This window comes from Podarcis vaucheri (assembly GCF_965113315.1).
Source record: "Podarcis vaucheri genome assembly, chromosome: 16".
Lineage (NCBI taxonomy): Eukaryota > Metazoa > Chordata > Lepidosauria > Squamata > Lacertidae > Podarcis > Podarcis vaucheri.
Genome location: NC_138754.1, coordinates 24,900,557 through 24,927,268, shown reverse-complemented (window position 1 = coordinate 24,927,268; position 26,712 = coordinate 24,900,557). Strand labels below are relative to the sequence as shown.

General features: G+C 48.4%; 2 protein-coding genes across 5 annotated transcripts in view; both read right to left on the bottom strand.

The window, feature by feature from the left end:
• The window catches only part of LOC309521656 (uncharacterized protein), a gene marked incomplete at both ends in the record, with an annotated part of 29,225 nt that extends 23,385 nt beyond the window's left edge, over window positions 1-5,840 (bottom strand). The window contains 6 exons of the mRNA XM_082204367.1: window positions 554-608; window positions 730-846; window positions 2,358-3,470; window positions 4,291-4,372; window positions 4,955-5,058; window positions 5,612-5,840. Coding sequence (XP_082060493.1) covers window positions 554-608; window positions 730-846; window positions 2,358-3,470; window positions 4,291-4,372; window positions 4,955-5,058; window positions 5,612-5,840 — 1,700 coding nt within the window. The remainder of the gene's footprint in view (window positions 1-553; window positions 609-729; window positions 847-2,357; window positions 3,471-4,290; window positions 4,373-4,954; window positions 5,059-5,611) is intronic.
• A 6,040-nt stretch (window positions 5,841-11,880) lies between these two features.
• OSBP2 (oxysterol binding protein 2) overlaps window positions 11,881-26,712 on the bottom strand; it is a gene marked incomplete at its 5' end in the record, with an annotated part of 159,727 nt that continues 144,895 nt past the window's right edge. For all 4 annotated transcript variants that reach the window (XM_082203116.1, XM_082203118.1, XM_082203117.1 and 1 more), the window contains 6 exons: window positions 11,881-14,628; window positions 16,493-16,713; window positions 19,646-19,833; window positions 22,852-22,947; window positions 25,065-25,168; window positions 26,089-26,209. In XM_082203116.1, coding sequence (XP_082059242.1) covers window positions 14,486-14,628; window positions 16,493-16,713; window positions 19,646-19,833; window positions 22,852-22,947; window positions 25,065-25,168; window positions 26,089-26,209 — 873 coding nt within the window. In that variant the 3' untranslated portion in view covers window positions 11,881-14,485. The remainder of the gene's footprint in view (window positions 14,629-16,492; window positions 16,714-19,645; window positions 19,834-22,851; window positions 22,948-25,064; window positions 25,169-26,088; window positions 26,210-26,712) is intronic.

The window sequence follows — 26,712 nt, the reverse complement described above, 5'->3', positions numbered from 1 at the left end:
GCTCAGAACCCCAGGTGGGAGGATTTGGGCCCAGCAGCTAAGATACATTCCTGGCCAGCATGCACTGCAAGGATGCTTAATAAATGCCACCTTATTTCCTATGGCCTGAAAGGTTATATAGGCAGGACTTGTTTACTCCATGCTTTATTTACGCACACCGTTTAAATTCCTGCACTGAGAAAAGGAGGGTTCTGTGACCTGCGTGAATGATGCAAATTCTGCACACATTTGCATACTTTATTAAGGTTTTGCTAGTTCACGGGAGGAGAAGGGATACTGAAGTCCTCCTGTCCCCGGCTGCCAGCAACTTATCCAGTCACCTCCCCACCTTTTGTGATTCCAGCAGGCATCGCCCGTAAGCTTTCGCCACCATGAGGGCTAGAGCCTAGTTCTCCAGAAGAAACAATTTAACAAAGTGAAAGTTCAGGTTCACAAGATGTGGAAATGGGAAGAACGGAACTTGAGGCAGGAAAAACGAGAAACTGAGAAAGACCCAAAAATGGACATATTTGGCCATCTTTATCTCAATAGTCCAAGGCTCATCAATATTTACCTCAGCAAATCCCGCTGCGGCGGCAAGAGGCTCTTCTTGACACTGAGGCCGGTGGCTGTTTAGAAGACAAGAAAAGCACTTGATCCCAGGTTTTCAGACACAACGGGGAGAGGAAAAGCGCCACCCTGTATTCCCCAGCCCCAAATCCAGCATTTTCTGCTAATGCAAATACTGACACAGCCCTTCCTGGCTCCGGGTAACCTCACCTGCCACAGGTTTGCCCTGAAAGGACTCCATCCAGCCCTGGTTCAGCTCAGACTGGGGATCATGGTGCTGAGCCCCCAAACTGCCACCTAAAGAGAGGACCAAAAAGAAAAACGTCAGAGAAGTTTCAAAGTGGCCTGGCCATGAGAGTCCTAAGAGAGGCTCTCTCTCTCTCTTTTCAGAGGATTAATTCACCCAGAGTAGTACAGTGCAGTGGTCAGAGCATGAGTGAGCGCCCTGGGGGCTTCTGGCTGTTGCTGAACTCCCAGCTCCCATCAGCTCTAGCCGGTATGGATAATGGTCAGAGGGATGGCAAATGCAGTCCAGCCAGATGTGGAGGACTGCACTCCTGGGCTAGGGTGTCGGACGAGGCCCTGGGAGACGAGTCAAGAAGCCCACTGGGTGACTTTGGGCCAGTCACTGTGCCTCAGCCTACTCTTCAGGGTTGTTGTGAGGATAAAATGGAGGAGATAGAGCTATCCACGACAGCTTGAGAGCTGCTTGCAGGAATGGTGGAATATAAACATCACAACAAAAGGTGTACTGTATTTACTCCGTTTCCTCTTCAAGATCAATACAGCAGATTCTTTTGCTCAAACCACTACCAGTGGACCCAGATGACAATGTCACTTTGCCAATCCACTCTCAAACTAAAGTTTAGGCATGCATCCTCACACCTTCTCTCTCCTGCAAAAAACCCCAAACCCGTTCTGGAATATTGCATCAGCAGAGTAATAATAATAAAAAAAAATATTTATACCCTGCCCTCCCCAGCCAAGACCAGGCTCAAGGCGGCTAACACCAGATATAAAACAATTGATTGAAATACAACTTAAAAACAAGATTAAGATACAACATTAAAATGCAGCCTCATTTCAGCAGAAACTCAAAAACTTTTTTGGGGATGAAAATGTCAAGTCTTCACCAAGGCTGACTATCCAGACTGGTCCTACGTGGGACAGAAAAAGGCCAGGGAAGTCCCCAAGTAGGAGTTCCATCACAGAAGGAAAAAGGAAAAAAGAGGGAGAGGAGATCAAGTTAATTCTAAGCCAAAGGCCAGGCAGAACAACGCTGTCTTACAGGCCCTGCGGAAACAAATCAGATCCTGCAGGGGCCTGGTCTCATGAGGCAGAGCGTTCCACCAGAGTACAGACATAAATCCCTAATGTGGATTTACTGTAAAACAGCAGCTAGCTTATCAAATCATCATTGGAACCATAAATCTTGGGCACACAAAGAGCATGAAAATGTTGGCTCTTATCACAGCCGGACCCGAGTTCAAGTCCCTCATCTGCCACAGACACTCTGTGGTGCTGGTCATGTCAACCAACACTTTCAGCCTCAGTTTCCCCCCTTAGTTAAAAGGCAGAGTGACCTGATCCAAAGAGTTGGATGCATAAAGACGGCAGAACCCTTAAAACACACACACAAATCAGGGCTGAGGAACACCTGGCCAGCCAGGTGTTGTTGGACTACAACTCACATCATTCCTGACCATTCTAGCTGTTGGGTCTGATGGGATTTGGAGTCCTACAATATCTGGAGGGACAAAGGCTCCCTAACCTAAATGATGCAAGGGAACGATCCTGCTCCAACTCACACTCCTTTGATTCCCGAGCCTCATTGTGCCCATCTGTGCAATGGGCATCCATGATCCATTTCTTCCTGCATCCCATACAGCCATCACTGGCTGAGCCCAGAGCCTTATGGGAATACACAGTAGCCCGAGTGGCACCACTGTCCATGCCGATCTCTGATAGAGCTGGCCTCTGTGTTTTACCAGAGCCCCAGGCTCCCTGTGGATAAAGACACAAAGAGGTTTTTGATCCACCTCCATCCTCTTCATTAGACGGTACCAAAGATGCTCTGATGGTGCACAGGCAGGCCACATCCAACGAACCCCTTGGGCAGCTGGACCGTTCCACGGGGTGGCCGCATCCTGCTGTCCCCACAGATGGGGACCCACCATCCAAAACAGTTTTTACATTAGACGCTGGGAGCAGCTGGGAAGGCCTCAAATCTTCAAGGAGCAACGGGCTCTCTGTATTTTCGTGAGGATCCTGAACCCACTCGAAGGAGTCCTCTGAACCTCTTTGCTCCTGCTGTGGCCCCAGGAAGATGCTTCGCGGAGAGATCTCCGAGCCCAGAGACCCCTCCCGAGAGCTCAGGGGCCTGAGCTGAAAAACCCTCTTCCATGTCTCATCCGTGGACCACTTCCGACTAAGCCAGGAGATCTGCTCTCCTAGAGACTCTGCGCTCTTAATTCTGCGCTGGATACACAACGGTGGAGCATCTCTCGAACTGCCAGCCAGCTCCTTCTCCTGGTCCCATTCCTCCTCAGACCCTCCCTTAGGCAACAGGGCGATTCCTTGCTTTCTTGCTGAATCTACCGAGAGACAATCTGAGGCTGCTTCGTAGTCCGCGAAAGGCGAAGAAGTATTAACTGGATCTCGAGTAGTGTGTTGCAGAGGCCCCGAGTCAAGAGCCAAGGCACTGCTCTCCTCTTCAGAGCCGGGCAGGGGCTCCACCAGGACCTCGTTAAACTTGGCCGCAAAGTCTTCCGTGCAAACCGAGTCTGATCTGCTCCTGTCTCCTAGGGCGGCCCCCAAGTCGAGGAAACGCACCAGCCACCAGGCGCAATCCTCTTCCCAAGAGGACGGGTCTTCCCCCGAAGAGGCCTCTCTGTCCCTGACCCCAGAGCATCCGTCCAGATCTGCACGGAGGAGAAAGCAAACGGAGAGAGCAGTGAGCTTCCTCCCGGATCAGAATTCATACCTGCGAAATCTCTCCCAACGATGGCGCACCTGCGCTAGCAAGGAGGCAAGTTTCTACTCCCCTGCAGAAGATCTTGCCAGGGCCACAGGATGGATGGAGCTCGTTTATTTGGCGATCTAACCAGGGTTCAGATTTGCCCAGCGGGTGAAGGAGCAGAGCACAGCCAGTGACCAAAAACCCCATAGATTCAGGACCACAAATGAAACGTCCATTTATTGATGCACAATGCTTCATTCAAAGGGTATGATTATCTTCATCTGGAAAGGCAATTCTGTCTGATGCAGAAACTCTTTGCAGCAGGGAGGCAGAAGAAGGCACCGATCCAAGCTACCAGTGTTGTTGTCTGGCCTGGCAGCAGAAAAATCCAACGTGATGGGGTTTTTCTCCTCCCTCCAATGTAGATTATTTTAGCGTTCCAATGGATTCTTTTCCAAATTTGAATGTCCGACACAGGCCAGACTACTTACGTATACACTGTCCTCCCACCCCACACCCTTCCTCCCAAGAGCTGAAGTTGATGAATCATAAGGTTTTCCTATTTTACCCTCAAACCAACCCTGTGAGGTAGACTAGACTGAAAGGAAGCTGGCCTTCATCACTGAATGGGGATTTGTGACCAGGTCTCTCCCTGGCTTAAGTCTTACATCTAAGACATGCAGACCAATAAATAAATTGTGCCCAGTTTGCAGAAGGGAAGACTGAGGAAAAGAGGCTTGGGCCATGGTTAAAGGTCAGCCTGCGGAGAGGGTAGGTCTTACCTGCTGTGGCATTAGTGCCCGCAGTTTTCTTGAGAGAAGACTTCCCACTGTCACTGCTGCCCTTGATTATTCCGCTGGGCTCCTGAACATAGGGGTGGAGGTGAAAAACAAACTGTTGGTCTTGGATAGGGAGCGATGCAAGAAGATTCCCTATGCTGTGTGAGAAAACTGGCCCATCTTGTTGAGTGTTGTCTGCACTGACTGGCAGCAGCTCTCCAGGGTTTCAGACCAGGGTTATTCCCAGCCAGGGATTGAACCTGAGACCTTCTGCATGCAAAGAAGAGGCTCTACCACGGAGCAATGGCCCCTCGCCCATCATAGAAGGTGGTCTTATATGGAGTCAGACCAGCTGGTCCATCTAGCTCCATGCTGTCTACACTGACTGGCAGCAGCTCTCCAGGATTTCAGGCAAAGGGACATTCCTAGTCCTACTTGGAGAAGCCAGGGATTGAGCTGGGACCTTCTGCAAGCAAAAGTGGATGCTCTACCCACTGAGCTAGGTGCCCGGGTCAGCAGGACAGCACCAGGACTGCCATGGATAACAGGTCTCACCCTGGAAAAGTCTCCCTTCGTAATCCAGGGTATCTTTCAGTCAGTCCTGTATAAACCCAGCGTTGCCCAACGAACAACTCCAGACAAGCCCATCCCTTCCCTACCTACTTACCTGGAGCTGGCTGAGTTGAGCATCAATGGAATCTAGCAGGTAATCACAGTGATCCTTCGCCCAAGGTCCTGGTCTCTCGGGAACGGAAGCCATTTTTATCACTCCTAGGAAGGGGACAAAAGGCAAAGAATCTGGGCCCACAGGAGCAAAGAGGCTCCCTTGGCCCTGCAAAGAAACCCAACGTCCAGGCGCTGGGGGACAGATTTGTTTATTTTTATTTTATTGATCAGGATTTATGTACTGCTTAATCATTGACACCTCTACATGAAATAAGACATGAAAGTTATCAGTAAAGTGGGGTGTTTAAAACAAGGCCCCATATCGTGCAGCTTTAAGAAGCCTGCAAAAGAATCCTAGGAAATGAAGTTGCTGGCAGAGCTCTTCCGATGTTCTTATTGCAAAGCCCCGTCAAATGGCTTCCGTGCAAAAGTATAAACCGGGCTCCCAAACGAACGAGAGTTTTCAACTTTATGGGGGCGATGGCGCGGGAGTCTCGCTCTTTCCTCCTGCGCGATCGGGTGGAGTAAAAGTTTCTGCCTGCCGGGCTCCTCCTTAGGAGGAAGTGTGGGCCGGGTGGGAGCTCCGGGCTACGTCGGAGGGTCACTCACGGCAGCTCGGGGCTCTGCATCACTCCCCAGCCGGGCGATCAGGACTCACCCGTGGCCCCGAGGCCGCGCATCCCTCCACCGCGCCCCAGCGCGGAGCCGCCTCTGCAACCGTGGAACGTCCCCGGGCCAGGGTTGCCAGGCAACCGTGGAACGCTGGGCGGCCGGAGCGCTCCTATTGGTGGAGAGTCGTGCCCGTTGCCAAACAACGCGGCTCGGCGGAAAGTTGCAAGAGGCGGCGGGAAGGGGTGCGTCTCTGTCGGGGTGCAGAGACCCACCATTGTGGCTGGCGGGGGTGGGGGGGAAGACAGGCGTTAATGGTAAAGGGTGCCTTTGTGCATGTGCAAAGCGCTTCTCCTCGGCAACCACTCGAGTCTCTAGCATTAAGGGAAAGCAAGGCTATAAGCATGGGCGTAGCCAAGGGAGGGGGGCAGATCCGCAAAAAGTATTGAAAATACTCAATTACTTCCCGCTAGATTCCTGCCCTCCTCCGCGCCCTAGGAAGCTTGCTTCCCGTAATGTCGTCTTTTGGGGGTATTTTAACCCGTGACTCCCCCCCCCCAAAAAAGCTCAACGACTGCTTGAGGAGGCGGGATCTCCTTTAAAAAAGCTCCTAAAATAAATCTTTGGCTTCCCAACAAAAATCCTGGCTACGCCCATAGCTATAAGGCTGTAGTCTGCAGATCCAAGCGTCAACTATGATCTGTAAATAAAGGGGGAATGCGCCACAAGGGGGTACTGTTGGTCTTATACCTCCACCCAGCTTTCTCCTGGGACCACAACCATTTTGCAAGCGCACCTCCCATCTGACCCTTTTTACAGCTATACAGTGGTACCTCGGGTTAAGTACTTAATTCGTTCCGGAGGTCCGTTCTTAACCTGAAACTGTTCTTAACCTGAAGCACCACTTTAGTTAATGGGGCCTCCCACTGCTGGCGCCCCACCGCCAGAGCACGATTTCTGTTCTCCTGAAGCAAAGTTCTTAACCCGAGTTACTATTTCTGGGTTAGCGGAGTCTGAAGGGTATGTAACCGGAGGTACCACTGTAATGCAATGTAGAAAGGGATTTCTGTGTAGGTGGAGACCTGAACTTCTGCACACGCACACCTGCCCACAAGTACTTTACTCCTTCCTGTTGCACGACCGCCACCAACTGCAGGGGCCTGAAAAGAGAGGGCACGAATGAGGTCTTCCTCCATAAGCCCTGAAATGAATGGTGGCTGCTGCACAGAGTTTATTTCATTTGAGTCCTGCACAGGCCTTCATAGAAGATCAAGGCCCCTGCAAAAGGAAAAGGTCCCAGGTAAAGCTTCACTTGTCATCCCCCAAATTGGTGAGATTCATTTGACAGTGACACAAAACCAAGCCTTTAGTGTCATTGGCCTGGGCCTCTGGAATGCTCTTCCAAGAGATTCAGGGGGTGCACTTTCTGAAGAGCCTTCAAATGTGTGTTTTTTAATGCTGCCAGGCTTATGCTGAAAATTAAGAAAAACATCTATAACAGCTGGTTGATGATCTGCAATCACACTTTTTATGTGATTTTGTGTGTGTGTGTGTATTTGTTGTACACTGCTTTGGTTTTTTTATGCAATTGCAGAATAAATGTATTTTATAAATAAATATGCACCACCTTCAGTTCCACGATGGAGGGCAGGATAAAAAGAAAACAAAATAGTTTTAAAAGCATCCCACTAAAATGGTCCGTCTGTTCCTGAGGTCAAGAGCCCCTCTACATCCTTTTTCAAAACTGGTAGCGATGAATGGAAGCCAAGGGAAACTGCCTTCCCCTGACACAGCCGTTTCTCCAACCTAGTGCCTTCCAGCTGTTTTGGACTACAACCAACTAGCATGTCACAGTCCAAAACCAACTAGGTTGCAGAGATGGCTCTAGCAGCTGTGATGCCCGTCACATGCTGGAGGAGCTGGTACATGGAGTGGTGCCACCTAGCTTCAGCTGCTACTTACGGGACCGCCTCTCCTGGTATGTCCCACAGAGGACCCTAAGGTCCATGAATAATAATAGCTTAAAGGTCCAGGGCCCTAAGGAAGCCGGGCTATCCTCCACCAGGGCCAGGGCTTTTTCAGTGACGGCTCCGACCTGGTGGAATGCTCTGCCCCACGAGACTAGGGCCCTGCAGGACTTGATCTTCCGCAGGGCCTGTAAGAAAGAGCTATTCCGCCTGGCCTTCAATTTGAATTAGCCTGATCCTCTATTCTCTATTCCCTTTCCTCTTCTATGAAGAAACCCTTTCTGGGACCCCACATTTAAATTCTTCCCTGGTCTCCTTGCTGGCCCTAGTAGGACCAACTTGGCAACTTAGCCCTGGTGATCATTTGATGTCTACTGATTGGTTTTGTTCTTTTTTTCCTTCCCAAAATGACTCCTGAATTTTAGGATTTTATCGATATTGATGCTGTATTTTATGGTGTTTTATGCTGTTTTTAAGTTGCATTTTAATCAATGTTTTATATTTGCTGTTAGCCACCCTGAGCCCGGTTTTTAAATTTGGTATAAATAAATAATAAAAAAAAACATTATTATAATGGAGGAGGAAACAAGGTCCCCTTGGAATCCACTGGAATGATAAGTAGCCACTCAGGCAATTGCAGGGATGCAGTGAAGTTTCCTTAAGAAACAGTTCATTGCCTATCATTGTCATTAGGCTGGGCTTCATGGTGCTTCTTGTGGCTTCAAAGAAAATTTGTGGGGGGATGTCTTCAGCAGCCTTTCCTACCCATATTTCCAGCTAATCAAGGTCCTCAGGCACTAGGTAGCCCCCCCTCCCATTACCACCTGCAATTTAATTCGACCAAGATCCAAGACCCAGAAGCTTTTGCCAAATCCAGATGGGAAAATGGGAAGTTATAATACAAAGCCGCATGCCTCTGAGCACATGCAGTGTGTATTTCCTTCCAAAGTCAACTGACCTCGCAGGTGGAAGAACAGAGAACCGTGAGCCCCTGATCTTTCCTTTTTGCACATTCACCACTAATGGGCCACCTTTAAGCTGCCCATCGCTTCCAACTTCAGTGAATTCTCAGCTATCAGGCAATGGTTCTCCAAGCCAGGGGTGGGGAACTGGTGGCCCTCCAGATGTTTTTCGACTCCCCACTGGCCTCAAGCAGCACAGCCAATGGTTAAGGGGTGATGGGGGAGTTGCAACATCTGGAAGGCCAGAGGTTCCAAATGCTGCTTCCAAACCAGGAAACAGCCCAACTTCCCCATGATCCCCCACCTTTGGGCAGAAGTGATGGGTCGGAGCACAGTTTAAGGTTTAAAACTCCTGAATCCACTTTTTATTATTATTACCGTGTCAGCGAAGAGGGAGCGCTCACAATAATATTTGTTCGAAAGTATTACATTCAACCAGCATTTACAGTAGAATGACATTAAAATCCTCTGGTTGGACAAAAGTAGAAAAGACCAGGAAGACGGTGCTCTTGTTAAGTGTCGCTGTCACGCAGGAGAGGACAGGAAGAGGCTCTTGGTTAAAGGGGCTGCTTTGCCGAGTGACTCCCCTGCTGCGATTAAACTCCCCAAATTTGGGTGCCATGCCTGGCTGCAAAGCTTCCGTGGACAGCAGGAGTGGGTGGCAGGTTGCTGAGGAGAAAGGACATTTCTGCACCTTCTCCAGAAATGCTAGGAAGTGAGTTCAAAGGAAAGGAATGGAAGCCCACAAACCTCCCAGACAAGCGGTCTGATATTTCCCCTGCAATATAACACTCTTACAGAGCATGGCAGGGACGCGGGTGGTACTGTGGGTTAAACCACTGAGCCTAGGACTTGCTGATCAGAAGGTCGGCGGTTTGAATCCCCGCGACAGGGTAAGCTCCCATTGCTCGGTCCCAGCTCCTGCCAACCTAGCAGTTCGAAAGCACGTCAAAGTGCAAGTAGATAAATAGGTACTGCTCTGGTGGGAAGGTAAACGGCGTTTCCGTGTGCTGCTCTGGTTCGCCAGAAACGGCTTAGTCATGCTGACCACATGACCCAGAAGCTGTACGCCGGCGCCCTTGGCCAATAAAGAGAGATGAGCGCTGCAACCCCAGAGTCGAACACGACTGGACCTACTGGTCAGGGGTCCCTTTACCTTTACAGAGCATGGCATTTTAACATTTCTTCCCATGTTCTCCCCATTTTATTTCTTAAAGGCAGACTGTGGAGTTGTGCCATCTCTAGTCAAGCCGCTGTCATTTGCTCAGGGTTCGGGCCAAAGACTCAGCTCTTTGGCTTGGTCCGTTGGGAGGATATTCTGCTTTGGGAACAGGATGTCCCGTTCCTGCTCCAATCCCTGCACATTCAGGTGCTGGTGCCTAATGAGCCTAGCCTGCACTTGTCAGGTTTCATTTATTTAAGCGGCAACGAGGCCTTGTTACCGCTGAGTTGAAGGTAAGAGGGAAAGTGACAAACTGCTTTGCTAAGACTCACAGTCAAGTAAGCACAGACAATAAGGTGTTAGAAAGAGCTGTGATTCCCAGTCCGTTTTATTTTTTTTTAAAAATGAAACTGAATTAGGCCTTTAAAGTGAAAACAAAAGCAAAGCAAGAAACCCCTGTATCTTTTATTTTTTTACAGCATTAAAAACTGAACTGAGAAAGAGTGTACAAAGAGTTGAAAACCACTGCTTGCTCGGTTGCTCCGGCTCCCCTCTCTTACCTGGTGCTTTCCAGATGTTTTAGACTACAACTCCCATCAGCCCCAGCCAGCACGGCGAAGTGATCTTGGGGGCTGATGGGAGCTGTAGTCTAAAACACTGGGAGGAAACCAGGTTAGGAAAAGCTTGTGCAGAATAATCCATCTGAGGCGGTCCAGCAGACTGGATCACGTTGGCTCGGAAGTTCTGGGAAAATGCTACACTTTGTGGCAGGGGAAAGAACCAGTCTGGCAAAAAGCCAGACACCCATCATCCTCAACTATTGGAGAGCAGCTCCTCACAATGCAACAGACCTGTTTTAATTCTCCAGCAAGCCATTCCCATTTCTGAAGATGGTGCATCAGCTGTCTGGAAAGAGAAAAAAACGAGACCCCCACATTGCAGAACTGTCTCCTGCTGCAGAAAGTAAAAGGTGAAGAAACGTAATCCCTGGAGGGAGATATCCTTTCCTGTCCCACTGTGACTTCAGGCCAAATAGGTTGGTGGGTTTTTCAAGCATTAAAAACAAAACATGCCATACTTGTACAGGTAATGGACGCAACAACAAAAAATGGTTTCTGTGCCCACGTTGGTGCAGCAACGGCTCTGTCGCTTCCCCTTTCGATTCTGGAAAAACGACACCCGTTTGCAGCCTCAGAGCTCACAGAACTGCCTCCACGCTAGGCTGTATGTATGAACAGGGGAAAGTCAATTTTCAAAAAGTGTGTTTGAAAGAAATCCTTTATCCAAATTAAAACCCTCTCTCAATTCATTTGGAGTACAACTGTTCTACACACACACACACACACACATCAGATTTTCAAGAACGGCATCAAACTTCTTTCGTTTCTGCCCACGAGTTTTGCAGCATGTTGTTGTTACCTAAGAAAAACTACCCTTGTCGAAGACATAATGCTGACTCAATCGAGACGTTATCTATATATACGTATATATATAGCAGTTCGTCGTGGGCTTTGGCAACACTGCTGCAGCAGGTTTGACTTTTAAAAAAATAAAAATTCAGACACATACATTTACATTCCCACCCCTCACCAGGATACAGGAGTGAGGGGAAACAAATCCAAAAGAAGCACCCCAAAAGTGGTAGTACCTTGAGTAATTTTTTTCAAGTAAAACACAGGAGGAACACTGCATTAGAAGCTACTGTTTTGGCTTGATGGGAATTTTCAGGAACAGGAAATGTGTTGCTTTCTATAGAAAGGGATGGTTTCTTCTTCTAGATTTGGGTGTGGGGGAACCTTTGGCTCCCCAGATAAACTCCCATCAGATCCAGCAAGCATGGCCCATGGCTGGGGACGATGGGAATTGCATTGCAGCAACATCTGGAGGGCCAAAGCTTCCCCACACTGGATATGGATCAGCCTTCCCCAGTAGTCCAAAACATCTGGAAGCGCACAGGTTTGGGGGAGGCCGAGCAATCAGGACCCTTAGAAGCATTATCTACCAGGAGCATCTCCTTTTAAACACCCGCTGGGAGAAACGGGCTTGCTCCAGAGGAAGCCGGCGCACACCCGGCCTGCTGAATCTATTCAGTCTGCGGCTTTGGAGCAAATGTTAGCAAGGCAAGACCCTTATCTCCTCTCTCTATGTATAAATCAATGGTCTGGGGGCACAATCCTGGAGACCGCTCTCCTGCGCAAGCCATTGAAATGAACAGGAGCTCAGCATGGATGGTGCCTCTAACCTCGACACTTTTATTTTTCTCGTTAAGAAAGAAAGCGAGACAGAGGACACCTACCCTGAAAAGAGGAATCAAGATTTACCGTACATGTAATTTGCACTATAAAAAGAAAATTCAGACAGAGGCACACACCCGTCTTCATTATTATCCCCCCCTACTTTATGTACCATACAAATTTAAACAAAAATAATTTTATATATATCTTTATATATATAATATATATAAATTAGAAGCAAATAAATAATTAAGATTAAAGAGCACACTGAAATCAGCTGTTGGCATACTGATGTTCAGTCACTACAGTTACATTGTACGGTGTGTATATGCGTGTTTGTGTGTGTGTGTGTATTTGCACAGGTTATGTAGATTTGTATAAATATATAAATATACTGTGCAAAGGTGTGTGTGCATATATATACATATATACTTGGAAACGCAGAGAGTAAATATCAGTTCCTACAGGTGCTGTGGGGGAAAGGGTTTTTGGAAATCCCTCTGGGGGATATCCTGACTCAAGACCTCCCCTTTGCAATCTGGGGGCAGAGAGTGAAGCCCTGAAGTTCGTTATTGCTCGTTTTCTCCCCGCCGCCCCGCAAAAATGTGCCTGGCCACAAGAAATCCACTGGTTCCTGCATCTGTCAAGATGTGATTTTGTGAGCCAGAGGACTGGGCGGCTCTGTTATTTTCCAAAGGCAAAAGGCCTTATGGACCCTGTTCAGTTCTCAAAAAGAGCCGCCAGGCCCATTGCACGTAAGGGACATTTGTCCCAAGCACCATTCTTTCACAGGGAAACACCAGGCAGCCAGGCCTTCAGCATCGGCAAACCAGCCGGTTTGAAAGAGGGACGTGCAAATCCAGGTGCCAGGCAGAACTTCCCTGGAACACCCCCCCAAAAAAAACCAGAACTAGGGCCTGCTTGTGCAAGTTCTGGTCAGGGGAGAAAGGTGGTCAGTCGGGCAATTTAAGAACAGCTGGCAAAATGGTATCAATGCCTCTGCGATTTCAGAGAATGTGGGTTTGTCGGTAGCTCAGTGGCTAGCCTTGAATGACAAACGGGGGCAGGAGAGAGAATGGGTTACTCTGAGAAAGACAGAGAGCACATTTTGACTTGCTACTTGTGAGGCATCTGGGATGAAGGCGTTTGTCCTTGGAAAACCCACTTTCCCCTTGACTGCAGCAGAGGGCAGTGCCCCCTGGCATCTTCGCCAGCTCCGCTCTCTGCATCCTCCAGAGTCACCAGGCCTCTGATGAAGAGGACAGCAAGCAAGGAGAGGGAGTGTCCATGTGTGCTTCCTACAAAGATGGCGCCAGCGAGGCCCACAGAGGTGTCTCACGTTTGTGCATGGAGAGAGTGCTGCCCAGATGCGCCTCGCCACCGGCGTCACATTGATCCACGGCGCCAGGGGCTCAGCAGTTTGTTGTGACTGCTGGCTGTGTGAATGAGCAGCCTTGTGGTTGTGTGATGGAGAAGGAGGGTGCTGTTTCTAACCAAATAGAGTGTGGGGGAGCCTTCAGTTCCACCCTGCCTGGGCTTGCACCCAGCTCCTGTGCCGCAATCTCAAAGTGAGGGGGGGTAGGAACTAGCAAGATGGCATCGAGGCGTGCCAGGGCTCATCTCCAGCTCTCCCCAAGCCTAGCCGCACCGGGAAAGTCCTTTCGGAAAAGAACAACCAGCTGGCAAAAGGGGGACTTCTCTACCAAAGGAGTGATTACGGAACCAAAATTAAATGGCCATACACGCTCCAACACACAAAACCGTCCAGAGACTTGATTTTTAAAGACGAAGTAACAAAAATATTGCCTGCTGACCGATACTGGATCCAAGTACTCCAAAAAGCATGGGAGGGAACTTAAACCACAGTTGTCAGAACGCTCCTCCAACCTTTCTCCAAAGATGCAAAACTCAAAATGGGGTTGGGGAAAGTTATTGGCTTGTTAACTCCCCCCCCTCCACACCCCCGGACACCGCACTTTCTCCCTAGAATTTAGGACCCATCTGGGACGTGGCTTAGGGAGTTGCTGCATCTAGAGAAAAAGAACCTGAATTATACGTATACTATTTTATATATAAAAGATATTTCAAGTCCCCAGAGCACAAATGAGAAAGAAAGAAAAAAAGAATCAAACATACATCATTCCCCCACAAATACGTGCATCTTTGGAAATGTCAGAGCTTCGGTTAAGAGAACCGGAAGCTCAAAATATGTAAGGAGGCTGCATCTCCTGATGCAGCAATAAATAGGCCAGGCTTAAAAAGAAAAGAAAAGAAAAAAAATCCATCATCTCTCAATCCTAATTGGTAGCTTTAAAAAGTCACTTAAAAGGAAAAAAAACCACACCCCCAAATGCCATTTCATTAGTGCATAAAAATAGGTTTGGAATTCCCTGTTTGGTTTTCATCTTGCAGTTTTTCTCTTTTCTCTTTTTTAAATAATCTGCATTTATTTAAACTCTTGTGTTTCTTTGAAGTGTGTGTTGACCAGCAGGTCGTTGCCTGGAGTGCTTCTGCTACCAGCTCTTCTTTCCCGTGGGCAGGATGAGGAGGGAGGCTCCCCTTCCGCCCCGGGAGACGCCAGTCCGGCTCAGAAGCCGCTCAGAATATATTGGGGCATGCACTCCATTGCTGCTCCTCCTTCGCTTCCCAGTATCCACCTTTGTAAACGCACATCAGCTCCCCGGTGACCGGGTCGACCTTCCGCTCAAACCACAGCGGGCTGTAGCCTCTGTAGTCCTTGCCTGTAAAGAAAAGGAAGAGGGAAGAGGTTAACACAGCGGTCTTGGAATTTACGTAAGAAGAGTCCTGTTCTCGCAGTGGCCAACCAGGTGCCTGTGGGAAGCCAGGACCAGAGCACATTTTCCCTTCTTATGGTCTCCAGCAACTGGCATTCAGAAGCATCGCTGTCTCCATCTGTGGGGGCAAAGGACGTCCATCATGGCTAGGAGCAGTGGTTTTTTTAAGGGGGACAACGACACAGGGGTACGCATACCCCTAAACATTTTGTGAATCTAACGGGAGAAGATACTAAAAAAATTAAGTTTTCGTTTCTTCTCTAGCACAGTGAATCGCCAGTTCTGTTGCTACCCCCGATGGTGGCCTCATTTTCTGTCATGGTTTCTCCCGAGTCTCGGACAGAAGCGGGCGTTTAATGTGTGAAGCAGTGTGGAATGCATTTAGACACTGTAGCCAACTTAACGTTTCTATAATTGGTAGGCCCTCCCCTTTGTTTAAGCCTTCAGTGTATGAAAATTCATGGTTTTTGAAAGGATATCTGGCAACGGACACCAACAGCAAGCAGAGGAACCGGGAAGATGTTAGTGCACACAATTCCATGCCAATGTGGAAGTTTCTGTGAGCTGTCGGCTGCGTAATATGAGGTAATGCATGTTCTCTGTACTTTTGTCCGTTTACTGTATTTATTTTTCCTGATTTGAACTATAAAATGGTGATTTTCTTGAGTCAAAATGAGAGTAGCCCTAAACATTTTTTAAAGAAAAAACGCACAGGCTAGGAGCCACCAACAGCCCCCTCCTCCATGAATTTGTCCAATCCTCTTTTAAAGGCACCCAAGTTGGGGGCCAGCCCTGCCTCCTGTGGCAGGGAGTTTCATAGTTTCAACTACGCGCTGCTTAAAGGATGACTTTCTTTTTTATCTGTCCTGCATCTTCCAACGATCACCTTCATTGGCACTGAGCTGTACCCCATTTGCCACAAGAATGCACTAGGATTCTAAAGGGTTTCACAGGATGATGACACAACACAGGATGATGACGCAACAGACAGGTCAACCCTTGATGAAGACTCAAACCACATGCTCCATTCTCGGGGCCATTGACTTGTGATGCAATCTAATCCTTGGGTTCCTCAATTCCTTTCTATATGTGTGGCCCATTTTTTCCACGGCTGGTTGCTATGTGGGTCTTCCATTAATACCAACCTGGTGCCCTCCAAATGTTTTGGATTACCAGCTGCCATCAGCCCTGGCCAGCATGACCGGTTGATGCATGGCTGAGGCCGATGGGACTTGTAGTCCAACAAATTTGCCTGTGCACTGTTTTGCCAGAGGGGTGCATGCTCTGGTTATCTCCCGCTTGGACTACTGCAGTGCCCTCTATGTGGAGCTACTTTTGAAAGTGACCCAGAAACTACAGCAAATCCAGAATACGGCTGGGACTGGAAGCAGCCACTGAGACCACATAACAGTGGCCCTGAAAAACCTACATTGGCTCCCAGTATGTTTCCAAGCACAATTCAAAGTGTTGGTGCTGACCTTTAAAGCCCTAAATGGCCTCGGTCCTGTATACCTGAAGGAGCATCTCCACCCCCATCGTTCTGCCTGGACACTGAGGTCCAGCTCCAAGGGCCTTCTGGCGGTTCCCTCATTGCGAGAAGTGAGGTTACAGGGAACCAGACAGAGGGCCTTCTCAGCAGTGGCGCCCGCCCTGTGGAACGCCCTCCCTTCAGATGTGAAGGAAATAAGCAGCTATCTTCTTTTTAAAAGACATCTGAAGGCAGCCCTGTTTAGGGAAGTTTTTAATATTTAATGCTGTATTCTTTTTAACACTTGATTGGAAGCCGCCCAGAGTGGCCAGTGACCCGTACCTTCCTCCAGGGCCTCTGCCGCCTCTGCCTCCCGCTTGCGCCGCACGGCCCGCTGTTTCTCTTCCAGCCGCTGCTTCTCTGCGTTGGCTTCGTCCCACTTGCCGTTCTCCATGAGCCGCTGGTCAGGCCTCTGGCGGCTGTCCGTGGGGGCTATCCTCTCCTCGGGCTCGTTCAGCGTCAAAGCCAGGTTGGAGAAGAAGTACATGTTTTCAGCGTTCTCCCTGCAGGAGGAAGACCCATGGCCGGTTTAAGAAAGAGCGTGTGTCCATTGCATGAACGGGCTTAGTGTTTGGCCATCTGAAGTCCCCTTCCCATGGCTAAGATCATAACAGGGACATAGGCGCCAACTCCATGGGGCCTGAGGGGGCCCGAGCCCCCTCAAAAATTCGTTTGGGGGGGCTCTGCCCCCCCAATAATCTCGGGCGCCCCTCCAGCAGAGCACCACCGCTCCCCCAGCCCAAAATGCACAGGGTCGGGCTGCATGCCTCCTGCCCTCCCTCCCGAGCAAAAGCTCCACCCAATTTCCTTCGGAGCTGATTAATAGGCGCAGCACGCTCTCCCCTATTCGCTCACGAGGAGGCGGCGCCACTTTATCTGCATATTCATGAGCTTATTTATTATTCATGAGCTTTCGCGGGCTCCCCCAATATTTTTTATAAGTCGGCGCCCCTGAACAGGGATAGCCAAACTACTGTTGTCTATGCTCTGCTAACTTCAAAGTTAGATTACTGCAATGCGTTATACATAGGGCTGCCTCTGAAGACGGTTCAGAAACTTTAGCTAGTGCAGAACTCAGCAAGATGGTTGCTCAAGACGGATTGAGCATATTACACCGATCCTGGTCCGACTGCACTGGCTACCGATTAGTTTCCGGACCCAATTCAAAGTGCTGGTTTTGATCTATAAAGCCTTAAATGGCTCCGGACCACAATACCTCAAGGACAGCCTCTTTCCATATGAACCTACCCTGAGATCATATTCTGAGGCCGTTCTTCGTGTGCCTCCTCCTCAAGAGATCCAGAGGGTGGCAACACGAGAACGGGGCCTTCTCTGCAGTGGCTCCCCGTCTGTGGAATGCTCTTCCCAGGGAAGTGCGCCTGGTGCCTTCATTATACACCTTTAGGCGCCAGGCAAACACATTCCTTTTTAACCAGGCCTTTGGTTGACCTGATGGACATCCTATGCCATTTTAAAAATGTGACTCTTTTTTGCAGGGGAGGGGGGTATTGTTTTTATTTTTATTTTATATATTGTGATCTTTTCTGTGAACCGCCCTGAGACCTCCAGGTACAGGGCGGTATATAAATTCAATAAATAAATAAATAAAATAAAATAAAATAAAAACATGCGGTGGCATTTTTGCACGTGATTAACTGATCACATGCAGCTGCACTTCAACTGACACAGAAAGAACTTCCCAAGGGATCAGGCCCCAGTGGTGCGCAATCATGCCAATGTAGTTATGAGCATAGTGTGGAAACCCAAAAACGGGCCGTTTCAATGTGGCTTCCTGCCTGTGGGAATGCTCTCCCCAGGGAGACTCGCCGGGCGCCACTGCTACATATCCTTAGGCACCAGACAAAAGCATTCTCTTTTCACCAGGCCTTGGCTTTTAATTATCTATGGCATTTTTGCACAGGTGAGATGCTTTAATGTAGTTAAAAGCAAACAAACAAGATTATATTTTAGATTTTTTTAATGCTGGTTTTCATGTTTGTATGTATGGTTGTTGTTTTTTAATATTGCTTAAAATACTCTAAGTCACTTTGAGTGGCCATGGCAAAAACCCCACCTAATATACTTAGTAAATAATAATAGTGACTAGAATACCTTAGGGCGTGGAACTTAGGCCACGAGAGACAAGGGTTCAAACACACACTAAACCACAAAGCTCTCTGGCAGGTGACCTTGGGCCAGTTACTGCCTCTTGGCCTGTACAGCTGCTTACTAATATTTCCTGGTTTTCTTACTGGCCCTTCGCCATGAGGTCCAAGGGGGAAAATGACAACATTATAAAAATACAATATTTAAAATTGGCTAAAACAATTTGCAATCAGACAAATAGGATGAGCATATATTCTTTAGGGGACGCAGCTGGCACTGTGGGTTAAACCACAGAGCCTAGGATTTGCCGATCAGAAGGTCGGCGGTTTGAATCCCTGCGACGGGGTGAGCTCCCATTGCTCGGTCCCTGCTCCTGCCAACCTAGCAGTTCAAAAGCATGTTAAAGTGTAAGTAGATAAATAGGTACCACTTCAGTGGGAAGGTAAATGGCATTTCTGTGCGCTGCTCTGGTTCGCCAGAAGCAGCTTAGTCATGCTGGCCACATGACCCAGAAGCTGTACGCTGGCTCCCTCGGCCAGTAAAGCGAGATGAGCGCCGCAACCACAGAGTCGACCACGACTGGACCTAATGGTCAGGGGTCCCTTTACCTTTACCTATATATTCTTTGTGTGTATGTGTCAAAGGTCAGGATAAAGCGGTTTTCAGCTTATGACAAAAGCTCTGTAATGTGCAAGGAGCACCTCTCGCCAGGAAGGAATTCCACAGGGGCTGCCACAGAACTCTTGGGGAATTGCCAAAAGGGTGCCTACCTCGCAAAGGTGTTGTGAGGGGTAAAACACAGAGAGGAAAACCCAGGCACACACTCTTTGGAGGAGAGGTGGGATATAAATGCTACTTCGGAAAGTTAAAACGAGGGCAGGCAGGCTGCCATTTGGATTTCTGCACCTGTTACACCCTCCCTCCCCCTGCCCTGCAGCAGCAGAACGTTAGCAGGTCCAGGGTTCACTTCTGGGTCTCTGTGCTTGAAAAGGATGACCTCTACCAGCGACCTCCCAGAACCACCATCAGCCAGATAAGGGAGCAGCAACAGAGACAAGACTAATGGTCTGACTCAGTATAATAGGTAGTCTGGGGCCCTCCAGGTGTTGCTGAACTACAACTCCCATCATCCCTCGCCATTGGTTGCAGGGGCTGATGGGAGATGCCGTTTGGCAACATCTGGAGAGGCAAACATCTGGAGACAAGATTGTTTGCCGTTTGTCAGACCCACTAGCCACGGAAACGTGATTCTTACACCAGCCCCTAAAATACGCAGGCATGTGGGTTTGGCGACACCCGCGGCACCCGAGCCCTGTTGGGCAGACTCACGGAAGAGGGTATTTCTGCCACAGGACCTTGGGGGACAGCGTCTGGTAGACGGTTTTGGGCACCTTGCCCTCTGAGCTGCCGTTTCCTTGGCTGCTCTGCACGATTTTGGAGCATTCCATCTTCTCGTCCCACGTGCCAGACATGACATAGTGACTTGTGCCCTCCGCATCCATGACTAGGCCTGTCACCTAGGAAGGAACATTGAGGATTCAAAGCCCCTCCGTCCGCCAGCAGCCGCGTCCCACCCAGCTCATGGTCTAGAGCAACCTTCCTCAACTTGGTTCACTCCTGATGTTTAAAAGCACAACTTCCTTCATCCCTGACCATTAGACAAGCTGGCTAGGGCTGGTTAATGTTAGAATCCAGCAATATCTGGAGGGCACTGGGTTAGAGAAGGCTTTTTTAGAGTGAGAGTGCTGTTAGGCCCACATCCTGCTGGTGGGGCTTGTTAGTTTGCATTTCTTGGTACAGAAAGTATTGATCTGATGTGTAGAGATCGTTCCTATTCTAATTAATTCAAGAGGCTTCTGGAAGCTTCTCTGTGTGAAAGAAACAAGCAGAAGGTTCATGATTGTTAGGGAACTGACATCAGAGTGAGAGGCGAAGGGGAGGCTCCCAGATGATGCTGGCAAAGGACCCAGCAGCAGGGGAAGAAACAGCTCAGTAGAGGGGGAAGCCAATCAGCGCAACACCAGGGATAAAGGGGAGGCAGACAGGGGAATTGGAGAGAGGGCTCCAGGACTCTTCACTGGACATCAGCGAGGAGAGCCCAGGTCCTCCGCTACCCACGCCTTCCCTGCGCAGAAGACTCCCGCGCAGTGAGAGGAGGAGAAGACTGGGTGTCAAACAACTTTTATGTTGGAAGAGGTTCAAGAAACACCCACTGACGGATTCTGCCAGTGACTGAGGCAGCCACGATGAGAAGGGGCTGTGCAGTCAGAAAGGTTTGACAAGGCAAATTAACCGAGAAAGGCACCAGTTTACGCACGAGTAACTCATACCTATTACAATGATGTTTGGGTTATTCCTTCAGAGAAGCTGAGTACAGCTGGCTTAAACTGGTTCTGTTATCTCTTTCTGTCAAGGTCATACTGACTATAATAATAATAATACGGCCAGAAGGAGCCTGAGTTTTACTTTTTTCTATCTTTCTTTCCAACTGTGTGGTGTTCTGTACATAGTATGCTTAGTGTGAAGGTTTTAATCTTATTGTAAGTTATTGTAAGTTTAAGTTAAGTCTGCTGCAACTGGATTTCTTATGGACAGTGCCAATCCTGAATGTATTGGATTTGTGACCATTATGCTCAATTGCCTTCAGTAGCAGTAAAGCTCTGCTGGATGAAATATTAATTGCCTCTGGTCTTATTTTTTGGGAATCCTGCAACGTGTTTACTCTGCTAACTATACGTTGGAATCTGCTCTGGATCAATATTGAGTAGAATTTCATGTCAGGGCTTCCCATGAGGGCATCTGGTCGCCCACTGTGAAGAAGCAGGACTAGACGGGCAATTGGGCTCTTACGTTTTTATTGTCAAGTATAGTGATTTAATTTACCGAAACAGGGAATGCTTGAATGTCATTGCTGTGTGTGTAATTCTGGAACGTACCCAGTAACTCTCGTGTGATTGGCTAATTTTGGCCACATGGGCAGCATCCTATTACATTCTCCATTTTGTTTTGTGAGTGACTTGACTGTGACTGCTGCATTTCCCTGAATATTGAAGTAGAGACTGTATCAGATAACTCTCTCTCTAAACGCAATACAGGAGAGGAATGATGCTGTTTCTGTGTGAATGTGACAGACAGAAGTACAGAAGTTGATGTTCTCCCAAGAAGCAATAAGGACAAGTCTGCCAGAAGGAGAAAGTGGAAACCTCTCAGTTGGAACTGCGTGCAAGTATTGGAAAGAGAGAAAAACACAGCTTGTTTTAATCTGTAAAGAAGCTGTAATCTTCAACTAAGAAAAACTAAGCTGATGCTTGAATAAGCATGTGAATGTAAATAATTTGCATATATTCTTCTTTAGCTCTATGTTCAGCAAGTACAGTGGTACCTTGGTTGTTGAATGGCTTGGCTCCTGAGCAAATCGGCCCCTGAACGCTGCAAACCTGGAAGTGAGTGTTTCAGTTTGCAAATGTTTTTCGGAAGACGAACATCCAACACGGCTTCCACGGCTTCCGATTGGGTACAGGAAGCTCCTGCAGCCAAGCTTTGGTTTTCGAATGGTTCCGGGAGTTGAACGGACTCCCGGAGCGGATTAAGTTTGACAACCAAGCTACCACTGTAAAAGCTTTTGAATAGATCAACAGGTGTTTGGACATTGTTTTAATTTCAAGAAGAGAGTAGGTATTGCACAGGATTTAGCTTCCTAGCTGCAATTTAGCTATTCTGCTAGCACTTAGCACTGTCCAACGGACTCTGGTTACATATGGAGAAAAGATTGATGATGACCATAAAGGACTTTATAGGGGTGAAGCCTGTGGGCATCTTGGACTAGATGGGTCTTTGGCCATGAAATGACCATTGCAATTATAAACCGGATGATTCAATTTTATTATTGTAATACATGTGTATGCTTTTGTTCAGACGTTATGTGGCGCCCACGAAATGTTGCTGAACTACAACTCCCATCAAATCCCAACAGCATGGGGCCAGTGGTCAGAGATGATGGGAGTTATAGTCCAACACAACACCCAGAAGGCACCATGTTGGCTACCCCTGTTTCAACTAACTTATGCTCTCTGGTTTCCTTTTTCCCTTTTAAAATAGAACTTTTTATTTAATTTTCAACTAACTTAACATAAAAGTTCCCCCCTCTCTCTCCCAGAACAGAGTCTTGCCATAAACTTGTTTGTCAATTCGGTGGGTGCTGGTCATTGAAATGTTATTTGACAATCTTATAAAAGGCCACTGTATTTCAATGAAGTCACATGTGCAGTTCAGAGCATGCACCCCTTTTTGTCTGTTTTTCAGACAAAGATTACATTCTGCCATCATCATGCCTTGTGTGGATATTCCAAGTCCTTTCCTGTGGCTTGGGAGATGCTGTTGAGGATCCAACTCCCATAATCTTCAACCAGGAGAGCCAGGGGTCAGGGAATGATGGAAGTTGGAGTCCAACGAATTCTAGAAGGCTACAGGTTAGTCACCCCCAGTATAAAGGCAGAGTGGCCCTGCATCTCTCAGGGGTGGGGGGGGAGGCCTACCTTTCGGGGGACATCTCTGGAGAAATAGCTGTAGGGAGTGAATTTCAGTTGGCATTTGTCTTTTGATTTGTAGTTGATGATTTCTATGTCACCAGACTAGGGAAAAAGAGAGGAAAGAAAATGCAAAGAGATTAGTTCTACATTTCTTCCATATCTACCCCAACAAGCAATTCAGGAGAGATTTCTCGACTTTCAAAATAATATGGGGGTAACGCGGGTGGCGCTGTGGGTTAAACTACAGAGCCTAGGACTTGCTGATCAGAAGGTCGGCAGTTCGAATCCCCTCAACGAGTTGAGCTCCTGTTGCCCGGTCCCTGCTCCTGCCAACCCAGCAGTTCAAAAGCACCTCAAAGTGCAAGTAGATACATAGGTACCGCTCTGGCGGGAAGGTAAATGGCATTTCCGTGCGCTGCTCTGGTTTGCCAAAAGGGGCTTAGTCAGGCTGGCCACATGATCTGGAAGCTGTACACCGGCTCCCGCGGCCAATAAAGCGAGATGAGCGCCACAACCCCAGAGTCGGTCACGACTGGACCTAATGGTCAGGGGTCCCTTTACCTTTACCTTAACCTCTGAGTATCTTGAAAGCTCCATGTACGTTACTCTAAACCACAAAGGGCTTTAAATCATGCCTTTTTTAAGCAATGCCAAACACGTGCCAAAATAAGATTGAATGCAGCTGTTTAAAACACAGGATGTGCATATAAATTCTATTAAGTTAAAAGCAATAATATATCAACTTGCAACAGGGTTGCTTCCGCAAATATTTAATCATTCCTACATAGAAGAGAGGCCAATTACTCAGATGCAACAGATATTTGTCTTGCGGGATGGGAAGTCTATTGGGCCATTTCACACATTTCGTGGCAGCGAGTCTGGGCTTGCCATCGAGGGTAAAGTCGGAAGGGAGTCACCGTGCCCTATCTCAGCTTGCCAAAGAGTGTACCTGTTCTGTCGCTCACCTGCAAATGTGTGCTGCTGCTTTCACTCTTTGCACCTTCAGGGGAGCACATGAATGCACAATGTGTGAGAAGACTCACAGGAAGCCTTCAGTAATGTATATATAAGGAGGCCCACCCACTGTCCCTAGTATGGGCTCCATTCTCGGTGCAGTACATAGTTAAAACTATGGAACTCACTCCTGCAGGGAGGCACCAGGGACCACCACCAGGTTGGATGGCTTTCAAAGAGGACTGGACCAATTCATGGAAGAGAAGTGGGTACCAGCCACAATGGCTATGCTGGAGTCAGCAGTGCTCCTGGCTGACAGTTGCTGGAAACCATAGGAGGGGAGAGAGCTCTTGTGCTCAAATCCTGCCCATTGGGGCATCCAGTTAGTCACTGTGAGAACAGGATGCTGGACCAAAGGGGCCATTGGCTTGATCCAGCAAGCTCTTCTTGTGTTTTTCCATTAATTCCCACTACCCGTGACTGTGACGTTAACATAGGAGAGTGCTGGAGGTGAAATAGTTAAACAGGCTACCCAATCACAACCCAGGGGGTGGAGTCAGAGGGACTATAAAACCAGCTCTGGGTGGGGGGAAGGGAGAGTTCGTTGGGAGTTGGGTGGTTGGATGGAGTGGGAGTGAATTGGGATAGAGTCTGTGGGTAGGTTGAGTTAGTGTAGCGAAATAAGCTGAGTCAGGAACAGTTAGGGGCTAGGAAGACAAGTAAATGCAGTGGTACCTCAGGTTAAGTACTTAATTCGTTCCAGAGGTCCGTACTTAACCTGAAACTGTTCTTAACCTGAAGCACCACTTTAGCTAATGGGGCCTCCTGCTGCCACTGCGCCGCCGGAGCATGATTTCTGTTCTCATCCTGAAGCAAAGTTCTTAACCTGAAGCACTATTTCTGGGTTAACAGAGTCTGTAACCTGAAGCGTATGTAACCTGAAACGTATGTAACCCGAGGTACCACTGTATCTGAGAGGTGGTTTAGTGAGTGAAAGCAGGTAGCGGAAGTTATAGGTCTGGATAGGCACCCCATGATTGTAATGGACTAATACCGTTTATGAAACCACACGCTTGTTAAACTGCAATAAATAAACAGAAGTTTATGTTCCAATAAACTGACTGGACTCAGTATTGTACTTGGTAGGGCCTGGGTGGTGGCAGCGAGAAATAAAGTGGTGACACAGGGATCAATAGACGGTGAAACGTCCGGGGACCCTGTGTGATCGCCACAGTGACCACTAGGGGAGTTCTTGCTCAGCTGACCTGGTCGATCCAGAGCTTGCCCACGATGATGTTGTGAACGGTGGAGGTCACCTTCTGCCAGACGTAGTGGTTGCCGCTGGAGTGGAATTCCAAGTGGATGTAACCTGCAGGGAAGAAAAGAGACACGCTTGCTTCTAGGTCCTGCTTGCCCCACGGGCCACAGTGGGAACAGGATGCTGGGCTAGATGGACTTCTGATCTAATCCAGGCAACAGGCTCTTCAAAGGCCTCTCATTAAGGGGTGGGATTTCTGATGAACATCATGTGCTTGCTCACTGCCCACCATGGAGATGGACTAAATATTCCATCATGCCTGGGCAGCAGGATTCACATAACAGGGGAAAGGGGACGAAGGGGGCTTCTGGGAGGGTGTTTATTATAGGATCCTCACGCAGGCACATTTTTTGGGCAGGGTCCACACAACATGGTTGGCATCAAAATGTATTTCAAAAATCTCCACGCAGCAGTAAGGGAGCAAACACCTTATAATCCAGTTCTATTGGATCGCCCCCTGCAGAATGCAAACCCTGTGATGTTTACTGAAAGCCATTGAGAAAAAGAGGCCTCCCATGAGTGGTCCCACCATCCCTGACCACTGGTCCTGCTAGCTAGGGAAGATGGAAGTTGTAGTCCAAAAACAGTTCGGGAAACCCTGCCTTAAGAGATACAAGGAATTCCCCAACAACAATGGGCCTAAGCGTGGTGCGGATAACGCCAAGGTTGAAGGTACAATCCCCGTAAGGGACAGCTGCATATTCCTGCATTGCAGGGGGTTGGACTAGGCATCCTCAAACTCGGCCTTCCAGGTGTTTTTGGCCTACAACTCCCATGATCCCTAGCTAGCAGGATCAGTGGTCAGGGATGATGGGAATTGTAGTCTCAAAACATCTGGAGGACCGAGTTGGAGGAAGCTTGGACTAGATGATCCTCAGGGTCCCTTCCAACCCTATGATTCTATGATCTATGCCAAGGAATGATTAACTGCCGAGGACACAGAACGTTCTACCTGGGGAGCAGGTGCTTACCCAGCGGCATGATGGAGAGGTATTTGCCTCGGAACTTGCTGGCAATGGTGATTTCCTGCCACAGTGTCCAGCCTCGCTTGGAATAGACATGATGGGCCGCGGCCGGAGGGTGATGACTCACCTGGAGTGAGGGGAGATCCAAGGAGAAACAAACCCCAATGGTGTTAGGTCTAAGTGGTTGGCAAAACAGTTCAGCAGGCCCACAACTTATGCAAGGGTTAGGTTCCAGGGGTCAGTGCACAAAGTCAAAATTGCACAAAGTCAGAAGGATCCCTGGAACCACCCCTGCCATCCGAGATCTCAGAGAGCCCTGTGAGATCTTGTGCAACCGTCCCAGGGCCCTGCAAGCAAGGTACCGGGCTTCAAAAGCTGTTTCCACAAAGGAAAATCCTGTGGATGGCCCTACAAGATCTCACAAGATCTCCGTATCCAACAGTCTCCTGCTCCCTTTCTATTTCTTTATTCACGATCCATCTAAAGTTGCACTTGTGTAAGAAAGATAAGAGTTAAGTTGCAGGCCTGCTGTAAACACTAAATGTATTATGAGATAATGGCTGCGAACCCAGTTTTTTTGTTCTGTAAAGTTTCCCTTCCTTCCTTTTCCCTTTTCTGTTTCTTATTGGA